This window comes from Physella acuta, unplaced genomic scaffold (assembly GCF_028476545.2).
Source record: "Physella acuta isolate Inbredline_101_S28 unplaced genomic scaffold, ASM2847654v3 ptg000506l, whole genome shotgun sequence".
In the NCBI taxonomy this organism is placed as follows: Eukaryota; Metazoa; Mollusca; class Gastropoda; family Physidae; genus Physella; species Physella acuta.
The window spans coordinates 260048-272878 of record NW_026732025.1 but is presented as its reverse complement, the minus strand read 5'-3'; the positions used below and the strand labels follow the sequence as shown (position 1 = coordinate 272878).

The window sequence follows — 12831 nt, the reverse complement described above, 5'->3', positions numbered from 1 at the left end:
TTTCATGCCGTGAGAAAAATAATTTTAAGCTATTTCACAGTAGAGTTACGGTCCTTGAATTCATTCAATTGTTTTAATTTAACGTTTTGACCTGAAAACAAAAAAAAATGTAGTCGGAGAATTCGTTTCTGGTATCGTTATGGCCCATAAATTGTCCCGATTATCAAAGGAGGAAGAAAGGAAATAGTCGCTAACTTCTTTAGCCCGGGCGGTATCGTGGCTATAACCACGCCATGATTTCTAATAAAGGTCAGACTCACGTGAACAAATCGTGATTAATCGGGGACGATCGATTCTACTCACACAGTTGCGTGTCCCTGGTGGAACAGTGGGCCCACCCACGTGAAATACAACCCCCTCCTCCCTTCCCTTCCCCCCCCCCCACACACACACAAACCCACGACTACCCCACACCCGCGAACACTAAAATTAAACACAGAGAAATATATCATTTGAATTTGCTCTATTTCTGTTCCATTGTTAAAACAAAACAACCTAAAATTAACCCATCGATGAAGAATGAATGGGGATGGAGGGGGGAGAAAAAATGATACAAAGGACAATAACTGCGTCAAATTTCCTGTACTGATTACCTCCCCGTGTGTGACAATGTATTATGTTGTTTATTTGCTTGTTTCATCAAGGCCCAATTCAGCCAGTCAATATTTTAAACACAACATCAATAAACTCAATAAATTAGATATTTGCCTATTTGTTTAAACCTTCGCTTCATAGCATATGTGAAGTATTGTTTCGCGCATATGTTTTTTTAATAATTTTTAAGTTTTTTAGTCAGCCCTACAACTCACAAGCTGAGCTAGACTAACCGTTGCTCATTGAGGCTTAGACTGGGGACATTTTATCGCCAGCGTTCCCTCCCCTGATTAATTCGCATGTGTAGTCCGCCATTGTTTAACCGCAGAGCGTACAAATCAGAATAAATGTTTGATTCCACCCCCACCCCCACCCTCCACACCCCACCCCACCATCACCACCAGATCAAAGGATGGCCGGCCGCGGCTGCTCAATGAACCATGACGAGAAAAATCGTTGTTGCTGTCATAATTGATCGCCCGTAATTATGAATTATACGACGCCCGTTACGATAAATAAGCGTAGACGCCGGCCATATAGAACAGACACCAGCTTGGGCCAAAAAAAAAAAACTGAACGAATCACATCCATTCACCCCACTCGTTGGCCCAAGTTAAATTTTTATATTTAGTGAAATAAAACCAAAGTCACAAATAGAAACTCAATCGATGCTTAAAACGTCATTGTTGTTGTTGTTTTTAAATTAACCGGTTAATAGGCATTGTAAATATAGACTTTTTTTGTGGTGGGCTAATATATTGTTGTCGGTTGCCCCATCTTCTAGTTCAAGTAACACCAAATGGTGATAGCGGTGAAGATGGTGATTAATTTCTAAAATTTTGATCAATTATGTGTATTTTGATATGCAATTTAAATTAATTTTTAATCTCAGAAATGCATATGATTGATTTTCGCTAACAAATCAAAAGATAAAATACGTTTCTTTTTTTATTAATTTTAAGCTTGGATTCGAAAAAAAGTGTAGTCCTATATTCTATACGAGCCTAGATATAGCCAACAGAACATACACTGTATGTTGTGATATCCTGTGGGTTTGGTCGTTTAAAACGCAAATTGTTTCGGCCAACTCCCAGCATGCAATGTTATGGTCAAGCCATAACCGGACGTTGTCTATTTAGTAAACACCGGTCGCGGACATGCGCAGTGTTTACTTGTTTGACAAGCCCGCCGTCCACGATAGGCATCGGCGGATAACAAGGGGGGTGAAGACTGGGAGGGGGGTAGTGCTGACCACTATCTCCAGGTGTCCGGTCATGGCGCCATGATGGGCAGGTGTAATCTAGCGGTCAAGTCCCGGACAGTGTACGCACCAGACAGCGATAAACTCGGGGCTTGTAGGCGCTGGGGGATGTGGTATACAAACATCATCACCACACGGTCGAGGGTGTCGGTACACCAACGCCTGACATTGGCAGCTCATTACCACAAAAACTAATCAGTTAAAATCTAGGCGTGTTCTTTTTTTATGAATATTCAGTCGAATCAATAATTAGCGAATATAAAAAGGGTAGGCGCTATTTCCATTCTAAACATTTTGTAATCTAATTTTTTTAGATTATCCAGATTTCCACGCTCAATTCAAACTATTGTTGAATATAATAGAACAAGTACAAGTTAATCTAACCACCGTATATTAATCAATTACTTTTAATTAATCCACCCACCACTACTACCCCCGTAACTATTAAACCCTTTTTTCTCAAATCCCACCCACCCCTTCATAAAATACCCATATTCACCCCCTCTTTTCATCAACCATATTCCCCCACCCCACCCTTAAAACAACCCCCTTCCTCACGCCCCCCCCCCCCCATCGACCAGAGCACCTCACGAATAAAACCAATGTTATGAGAAGGCAGCCAGATGTGAAGCAGTGTACGCTTATGCCGTGCGTGTTCAATAATGACACGTTTACAAAACACGCAGCAATGTGCTCTCTGTCAAGTTTACCTCTGCCCATCTTACATCGAATGCTTACACATTATTTCTTATGCTAACTCAGGTTGTCATTTATACATATGCACATAACCTGTTTGTGTATATATATATATATATATATATATATATATATATATATATATATATATATGTATATATATATATATATATATATATATATATATATATATATATATATATATATATATATATATATGTATATATATATGTACATATATATGTGTATTTATATGTACATATATATATATATGTACATATATATATATATATATGTACATATATATATATATATATATATATATATATATATATATATATATATATATATATATATATATATATATATATATATATATATATATATATATATATATATATATGTACACACGTATATATATGTACATATATATGTACACATATATATATGTACATATATTTATTTATTTATTTTTATAGGCCTATATGTAATAGCATATGGACGCACTGGAGAAAGTGTACTAGTGTAATTATTTAGCTGATATTTTAACCAGAAGATTATGTCAGGCATGGGACATTGCGGTCACTTCATCAGCGTTGGGGTATTTAGTTAGGCGTTGGGAAATATGGTGCAAGCCCTAGAGGAACCTTCAGGAATTTTCCATGGGGGTCCCCGCACTGATCATGTAATAGCTGGCAGTTGGACTCAGGTAGACGAAAGGTCAGGGAGACTGCTCACCTTTAGGGTTCAATGTGGCGTGTGAACTGGCTGTTAGGTAGCGTAAACAACCCCCATTCAGCGCCCGTTACCTGACAAACTCATGCCATACAAACGCCCCCTCACACAAACTCCGAAGCGCCTGCCTGTAAGCGCTTGTCTCCTCCACACAGAAATCTACCGTAGCACCTCTCCTTGATACGAACCCAAAAAACGCCCATCCTCTTTATACACAAACCCTTAAAGTACCTACGATACACAACAACCTTCAAAACAAAGCTTTTTTACACAAAAACTACAAAAAGTACCTTTAGCCCCAAAAAACGACAATCACACTAACACTCCTCTGTACTCAAACCTAACAAAACATCACTTCTCCCCACTCCCCAACCCCCAACACCCCATTGACCTTGCCCTTTACTGACCTGGTTTCTTGTTATCCGATTCTTTTCCTCCGGTGCCCGTATTGTTATTGTTATTGTGGCTGTTCAAGTTGTTATTGTTATTGTTGTTGTTGCACAGCCCGCTGTTGTTGTTGTTGTTGCCGCCGTACGCGCTCCCCGGGCTGCCGATATCCTGGCACGGGGAGCCGGTCACGGACCGGTCTATGACGTCATGGTCGGCTCTGCAGAAAAGTCCGTCCTCCCGGATGGCGAATTCGTCGCCGGTGACCAGGGGTTTATTGCACATGATGCACCGGAAGCAGTTCAGATGGTAGACCGTGCCTTTGGTGGGCCGCATAACGACGTCTTCGCGACAGAAGCCGAGGCCGCAGCGAGAGCATTTTGTGCCGAATAATCTGAAAAGATTTCGTTTTTATTGAAATAGGATTTATTTTTTCAAAACTCAAGAACAAAAAAAAAATTAAAATATTTAAAGTGCTCTATGTCTAATACCGCAGTGAATCTTTGGCGTAAAAATCCATTTTAAGCGTCTCCAAGTCGAATTACTCAAGCTTAAAACCGTAATCTTCTTTAAAGATTGGTTCAAATTATTCGCGTTTTTTTTGTTTTACGCTAAATAACTGAAATTCTCGCGATAATTTTCAACCCACTGTTGATTTTTTTTAATGCTTCGGAGTGTAGGTTTTATATTTTCTATCCCTTGTTAGTTTGTAGATATTTAGATCAAGATACTTTGACTTAGCTTAAATCAAACATGCAAGTTGAACTAGACCCTAAGGTTTAGGTACGCGATGTGCGGTGGCCGCCATCTTTGACAGACCTATCAATAATCTCACATTCACGTGCAGAAAATAAAACCCAGGCCCTTCTTGTATGCTAGAGCGAGGGGGAGGAGGGCGCTCCCCTCCCCAGCCGAGCAGAGAGTGAGAAATTTCTCCTCATTAGGCCTATTAAAAAGACACGACTGTTCTCCGCTTACATGCCACTACTGGGGCAGCCGTCGCTCTTTGACAGGACCACCGCGCCAAGATGCAACCAAAACCGATTCTATTTCCTCGCGTTAATTTGTTTAAGTCGAGGCGAGGAGGGGAGAGGAAAAAGTAGATGCATGAATTCACAGGTTTTTTTTAAAGGTTTTTTTTTTTAAAACCAACGCCGATGTAAAAAAAAAAAAAAAAAAAAAAAAAAAAGGTATAGGCCTACTTCGCTTGAAGTTTTCTTCAGCGTCAAGAAAATTAAAACCAGAGAATTGCAGTTTTTAATTAATCATCAAAATATTTAATCCTAGCTGCTTACATACAGTTAAAGATTAGTTAAAACTTTCTGAGAAGAGAAAATATATTTTTATATAATTTTATCCTGGATATGTTAAGAGAGCTACGACTATGGGTGTTAAAGACAAACAGCAATATGACAAGGAACCCCCCCCCCCCCCTGTGTCGTTGGGATGAAATGCGCGGTCTCGCATTGTGGAAACACTAGATCGGTGCAACTTTTTTAATCAGACCAGATCTGGATTCGATCCTGTACCGGTGACGTGACCAGACTCTGATTCCCCAGCTTTTGAACAAAAAAATTCAACAATTTTTGAGGACAGAATTTGAATAACTCGCATCACGCGACCAGTTTTTTGTTACGTTTGGCTAACCTCGGCTTTCTAGAATCGCGAGAAACAGATTTGTGGGTGTTTCGCCGCTTCAATAAACACCTGTCCTTGATTTATTTACCCTCTAAGACGGCCGCGATCATTACCTCATTAGAATTTTTTAACGATCGTTTTTTTTCTTCTCAAAACTGAGGCGAGTCTTTGCGGCAAACGGTGCGGGAGTTGTTGTTTTTTTTTTTAAACGGAAGTGTGCGAAAACAAAAACAAAAGTTGGCATTTAAACACATACATCTAACACATACGGTGTACACATTCATTCCACACATATGCCACACACATACGCCACACACACACACCTCACATGCTTACACATACACACCCCACACATACGCCACACACACACACCTCTTATATACAACGCAAACATATAACTCACACACATACCCCACACATACAATCCACACATACATTCCACACATAAACCCCAAACATAAATCCCAAACATATACCCTAAACATACACCCCACATACACTACACATACACACCCCACACCTACTCTACACACATATACCTTACATATACTCCCACACATATACCTCACACATACGCCCCACAAAACAATCCAAGCAAACTCCCCACACATACAACCCAAACATACACCCAAAACATACACCCCACATACACACTCCACACATCCTCGATACACACAACCCCAAACACACCCCACACCTACTCTACACACACATATACCTTACATATGCTCCCACACATATACCTCACACATACGCCCCACACAGCAATCCAAGCAAACTCCCCACACATACAACCCAAACATACACCCAAAACATTCACCCTACATACACCCCACATACACCCCACATACACACTCCACACACCCTCGTCACACACAACCCCACACACACCCACACTTCAACATAGCCGATATCTAGCTCTCCCATTACTGTGGGTGTCCTCGATGAAACCGTTCAAGGATGAACAGACCACGGAGGCTGATGGCGTTGATGTAGATGCGATGCTGCCGTCGGCGACAGCCCTGGCAGTTGTTTTTGCTGTTGGTGGAGTGGCTCTGGTGTTTTGGCACCGCCGTGGCATGTTTGGTCAATGGGAGGCAAACGAAGGCAATTGCTAGGTGGGCGTGTCGACCCTGCTCTAATTGTGGATGGTGTGTTTGGGGGGTTGGGGGGGGTGTGCATGATAATGTGAGGAGACTATTTCTGTAGTACTAAGATACGAATTTATATAATACTTGCTATATTGTGTATGTGTCTATTAAAACATATATGCGATACTGAAATATTTAAATATTTTTTTCCTTGCTAGATGGTATTTCTGTTCTTCTTCTAAATATAATCTCTTGCGTTTAACAAATAAGTTTAACTTTAGTTAAGTCTGATACTATGAAGTTTTTATTCAATAAAAATCAAAGGCATTATTAAAGCTTTAAAAAAGTACACAAAACTATTTTTAAAAATATGGGTTAGACAAGTATCTGTAAACTATAGCTGCTTTAAAATGTATCTAATTATCTTATCCAAAGTAGGATACTGAACTCAAGATCCCATTTTAATAAAGATACAAGGTACATCTCTACAAAGAGAACGCTGACTTGTAAAACGTTACTGTCTACTATGAGGAGCCACCCCATGATTCAGCGGTATAGGATTGATGTACTAGTTAACAAATGGGGTGACGTCACCAACAGTCTGCAACGGGCGCTACCCCCCTCCTCCCCCACCCAGCCTCCACCCACCCCATGGGAAATCACTTTAAAAGTCGAGTGTGGCAAAAATACGCCGGTCCTCATTATCATCCCATGATCTAACATTAATGATACCGGCCGATGGTTTAGTGCGGTGCGCCGTGGTGCGCGGTGGTGCGCCATAGTTTCATGTGGATTGACGCGTAGCCTCGGAGTATTCGCCCGGCGATCGAGTTTCAGGGGGGAGGGGACGTGTGGACACTATAAAAAAAAACACCATGCATATTGTTGCAGATAGGGATAACGGGAGGGTGCATACGCTATTATTTTTAATATAATTTCTATAAATATGAATGAAAAAACAAATAGTTTTTGCGCGTGAATGGGAGACAATTACTATAAGGGGAGAGCAGCAGTATTAGAGTTGATAGACGATAATAGAGTCAGGTTTTAAATAATGCAACACCAACCTGAAAAGAGCCCAAGACTCACCGGGTAATTCCTATTATGTATTATTTATAGCTCGCCCGGCTTGGTTAAACGATGAGCAAGGGGAAATCACTCCATCTGGTTTACGGCAGGTCAACTCGGGGGTTTACCGTGGGCTGGGTTGAATTAGAACCACTGGCGTGGTTATTTTTAGAATTGTGTTAGACCGTGTGTGTCTTGTCTATTGAAAGCGTTGACATTGGACATTTAACGTACGGACAAGTTATCGATCTTTTTATGGTACAACAGTGTAGAATAGAGGAAAATCAATCGGTCTTATGTAAAAAAAATATATTTTCTGTAGTAATATTTTGCATACAAAATAAATTTGTTTTAATTTTTTAATTTTTTTTTTACACAGGACGTAGAGTAGAGCCAATAGTCCCTCCCCCTCCCCATTATCTGACCAACGCTCACCTGACGTATTCCCTCTTACAGTATGTCTCCCCGTCCCCCCCTCCGTCCCCTCCCCCCCCCCCCCCCCATGATATAACCAATGCTCACCTGACATAATCCCTCTTACAGTATGTCTCCCCGTCCCCCCCTCCGTCCCCTCCCCCCCCCCATGATATGACCAATGCTCACCTGACATAATCCCTCTTACAGTATGTCTTCCCATCTCCCTCCCCACCCCCTCCCATTATATAACCAATGCTCACCTGACGTAATCCCTCTTACAGTATGTCTTCCCCCCCACAACCCGCCCCCCCCCATGATATGACCAGTACTCACCTGACATAATCCCACTTACAGTATGTCTTCCCCCCACCCCCCCCCCCCCATGATATGACCAATGCTCACCTGACGTAATCCCTCTTACAGTATGTCTTCCCCCACAAACTCGCCCCCCCCCCCATTATATGACCAATGCTCACCTGACATAATCCCTCTTACAGTATGTCTTCCCCCCCACAACCCGCCCCCCCCATGATATGACCAATGCTCACCTGACATAATCCCTCTTACAGTATGTCTTCCCCCCACCCCCCCCCCTATATATGACCAATGCTCACCTGACATAATCCCTCTTACAGTATGTCTTCCCCCCCACAACCCGCCCCCCCCCCCCCCCATGATATGACCAATGCTCACCTGACATAATCCCTCTTACAGTATGTCTTCCCCCCCCCCCACAACCCGCCCCCCCCCCCCCCCCCATGATATGACCAATGCTCACCTGACATAATCCCTCTTACAGTACGTCTTCCCGTCCCCCCCCCCAGCCCCCCCCCCCCCCAATGATATAACCAATGCTTACCTGACATAATCCCTCTTACAGTATGTCTTCCCGTCCCTGACGAAGCACGTGCACGACTCGTCCAGGTACTGCTCACAGTCGGCACACTTGAGGCAGGAGGCGTGCCAGCACAGGTCGGGCGACACCTGCATGATGTACTGGTCAGTGATGTGGGAGCCACAGCCCACACACACGGAGATGTTACGTTTCTCTGGGGAGTGGACAGTTACAGCTCGAGAAACTACAGTAACAATATTTACAAGAAAAATAGAATACAGGGTTACATCTAAATACGTTACAGTAACAATATTTACAACAACAATAGAATATAGAGCCACAGGATACTTAGAGTAGTTTAATATTAGCAAAATAACATTGTACTTTTATTAGCCATTTCTATCAACCAACTTTGCAACCTATTCATTGTTCTTGAAAATAACATAATATGCCTAATATATTCTAGAGTATATAGCACAATCACCCCCCCCCCCCCCTATGTACCACAAAACCACACACATACACACAAAGACTAAAACCCAACCCTGTCCTAGAAAACCTCACATTGTAAAAACCCCATCTTTGTATCCGCCCACACCACCCCACCCCCTACTTGCTACAAATCGTACTTAAGGGTCCGTGCTCAGAATTTCCAGAGCAGGTCCCGAGACCCCCGAATCGATTTCCTCGCTCTAGAACTAAGTGAGAAATCATGTTCATGCCTCGGTCTATAGTTTGTTTACCTAAGTCGATACAGACTCGCTTATCGGCCTTGGTGGCCAAGGGAGGCAATAAAGTTTCACTTTTTTTTTTTATTTCATCAAACACATGATCGTGGGTTAGATGGGTGACTGAACGCTATTTTTAGCATACTTATTAATTAAATTAATCATTGTATAGATTAATTTCTTGAAATATGTAACAGAAAAAGTAATTAATAATTGTCGAATGACCGTAAATAATTAAAACCCAGTAAATTTTTATCAATAAATATGACTATAAAAAACGTTTTACTCTAATCAATGATACTCCTATTATGGTGTTGACAATAGAAACAATTTCTTAAATAACTGTATTTTAATTGTTAACTTTTTTTAAAAAAAAAGAGAGAAAAAAAAAAAAAAAAAAATTAATTGTTAACTTGCAACCCATATACTGGCTATATGAGGTTATAATCAGTTAATTAATTCGGAACTCAAGGGTAGATAACAAAATGTATTTTAAAGATAGTGAAAATTTTCGTAATTTTCAAATGTGACTGAAGAAAGAACGAGTAGATGACAGACTGTAATGATAGCTATAGAACTGCTAGTAGTTGAAGAAACTGGTTGCTAACTATAAATAGGGGTGGGGAAGATTATACAAAAGTTAATTAAATATATAGTTAAACTCTAGTGTTGTTTAAAATTAGCTGTTTAAATAAACTTTGTCAGCTTTAATAGCCCACTCTTCACATTATGGGCTATTTTTTTTTAAATTTATTGTGTGTTAAAAAAGGACCTGGCACCAAATATGTGTTTACATAGCTAAAATAAGAAACCAATAGATCGATGCAATCAATGCATCAGGGCTGGTGATCGATGCACCGATATCCATCGAAACCTGTCCGGCGCAATGGTGAGGAAAGTTGAACTAGATGGATTAAGCTAATTACGCCGGTGGCCAATTAATTACATCAATTACTCCAAATGGGATAACAACGATTTTAGGAATATCAGATTTTAGAGATAATACCCCCCCCCCCCCACCCCATACACACACTCACCCCCTCACACATCATTGCATTCGATAATTCCTGTGTAATAATAAATAATATTAGGTATAGTGTTAAACTGTTTGGCATTGATTAACCATTAACAGTATCATCGAAAATGCTGATAAAATATGCGGATTTTTTAATTTATTTTTTGCTTTGACTTTGTGTAGGTATTTCTTTGTTTCTTTTTCAATGACGACTAGGGTAGACTAAAATAGAATGACCGACATAAAAATCTCAAGGAAACCAGCCTGCCGCACGTTAAAACACATGTATGGTAAAATTTATGGGAAATAAAAGTTAGGTTGACACCGTAACGACGTGTAATGGCGTGGACCTTTGACCAGCTGCTTGTTCATCACTGTAATCTTTTCGTTTTTACGGTGAAGACAGGTTTTTAAAGCCTCGTTGTTTGAGTCCGTATGTGTCGCGCTGTGCACAGGCAATTGATGTTTTGAACTCAAGGAGATAGGATCGTATTGTGGGGATGCGAAATTAGTAGTCACCGTATGTAAACTGGCCACGAAACCAGAGCACATTAATTAGTAAATGAAAATTAATTTGTAAATAGATTTCCGGGTTCTCATGTAAAACTCATGCCTACAAATTACTGAAAACTATTTTACATCCCTAAACTCTACCTTAATCTAAACCATGTTCTTACTTGTTCCTATGTATTGCGATAAAAATGTTAACGCTTTTATAGAGAGTTAATAGTTCTAGAAATCTATTTCTAGAGGTAAAGCTTTATTAGACAATTGCGTAGTTTCCACAGATTGGTTGAAATCAGTGGCCAAGTCAAGTAGCGGTGATATTTGTATTTTTCCTGCTGGGATTTGAACCTCAGTTTACAAAATGCCATGCCACGTTCTTAGATCAAAACTAAATAGATAAAAATCTATATAAAATAAATTTTAAAATCGCTCAATATTAGACATCGATTTTTTAAAAAGGATATTACGTTCTGATTCAGTTGTAAACAAATATTTACCAAACAAAAACTGTAAGAATGTGTTGGTTTGGGTAGTTATTTTTTGTATTTAGAAACGTCGTCAACATTTAAAGGAATGCATGTATTCTATTTTGTTAAAGCTTCAATTAATGCAATTATTTAATTACAGCTGTTTTATATCCTGTCACCATATCCCATTTGTACTAGACTCCTTTAATATTTCCCCTCACCCCTCCTACCGCTATCCATTCCCCTCACAATTTTTTTAAATTCCAACTCTAGCCGAGAAGGAAAGAGTAAACAGACTTAATTATTTTTGGGGGAAGAAAGAAAAAAAGTATGTTTCTTTTGAAGCGAAGGGCAGATAACTGAATTACACTCTAGCATTATGAAATCACAAGAGTTATGCAAATGTGGTCTCACCCTTATCTCTGCCGATTGCCTCCCCTTTCGAGTTTACGCCCTCAGTCCCGCCGGCCAACCGGCGTTTTTCTGTGGAAAATATGCAAAGTTGTATACACAAATATTTGTTGGAAAACACTCAATAATTTGCCGGAACTTTGAAAATATGCAAAGTTGTATATACAAATATTTGTTGGAAAACACTCAATAATGTGCCGGAACTTTGAAAATATGCAAAGTTGTATACACAAATATTTGTTGGAAAACAATAATGTGCCGGAATTTTGAAAATATGCAAAGTTGTATACACAAATATTTGTTGGAAAACAATAATATGCCGGAACTTTGAAAATATGCAAAGTTGTATATACAAATATTTGTTGGGAAACGCTCAATAATTTGTCGGAATTTGGGAAAATATGAAAAGTCAGCTATACAAATATTTGTTGGATATACTCAAGATTTAGCTGTATATCGGGGAAAATATGCAAAATTGTATACACACATTTTGCAGTCGCAATTCTGGAAAATATTAGCTATCAACTAAAACCTTGCATGCGTCATCGCCATATTACCCCCCATCACCATCACCATTCAACAACACCACCTATTCTTTCGTTACACAATTAAACTGTCATAAAACTTTAGTAACATTCCTGGGACAAAACTGCACAGCGGTGCACCATGCATAATGAACCGTGAAGGCGCAGTGTGCAATTCAGTCTAAACCCTTTGAACAACAGCCCAAGAAAGATTATAAAGCAGTAAACCTAAGCATAGTATTACAGCGTAAATGAACCTGATATGTTACATAACTGGAAATTCCTGCTAAAAATAAACATAATATATTAATGGAGGTTTTTCGATTACAGTTAATTTTTTTATAATAATGGTGTTGGGGTGTAAGACGTACTAGATGCAGCTAACTAAATTGAAATGATAAAACACTTAGCGTAATGACCTAATTAAATACAGTGATGAAATAAAACGAATGAACAA

At 39.8% G+C, this 12831-nt stretch overlaps 1 protein-coding gene across 2 annotated transcripts in view; it reads right to left on the bottom strand.

Moving 5' to 3' along the window:
- Positions 1–11920, bottom strand: part of LOC131944736 (insulin gene enhancer protein isl-1) — a 37339-nt gene extending 25419 nt beyond the window's left edge. The window contains exons 1-3 of one of the 2 annotated variants that reach the window (XM_059305536.1): positions 11854–11920; positions 8747–8936; positions 3694–4067 (exon numbers count right to left, since the gene is read on the bottom strand). In XM_059305536.1, the coding sequence (XP_059161519.1) occupies positions 3694–4067; positions 8747–8877 (505 nt within the window). In that variant the 5' untranslated portion in view covers positions 8878–8936; positions 11854–11920. Of the gene's footprint in view, positions 1–3693; positions 4068–8147; positions 8173–8746; positions 8937–11853 lie in introns of those variants that run through there. The other variant, XM_059305535.1, reaches the window with a different exon arrangement.
- Between the last annotated feature and the right edge of the window lie 911 nt (positions 11921–12831).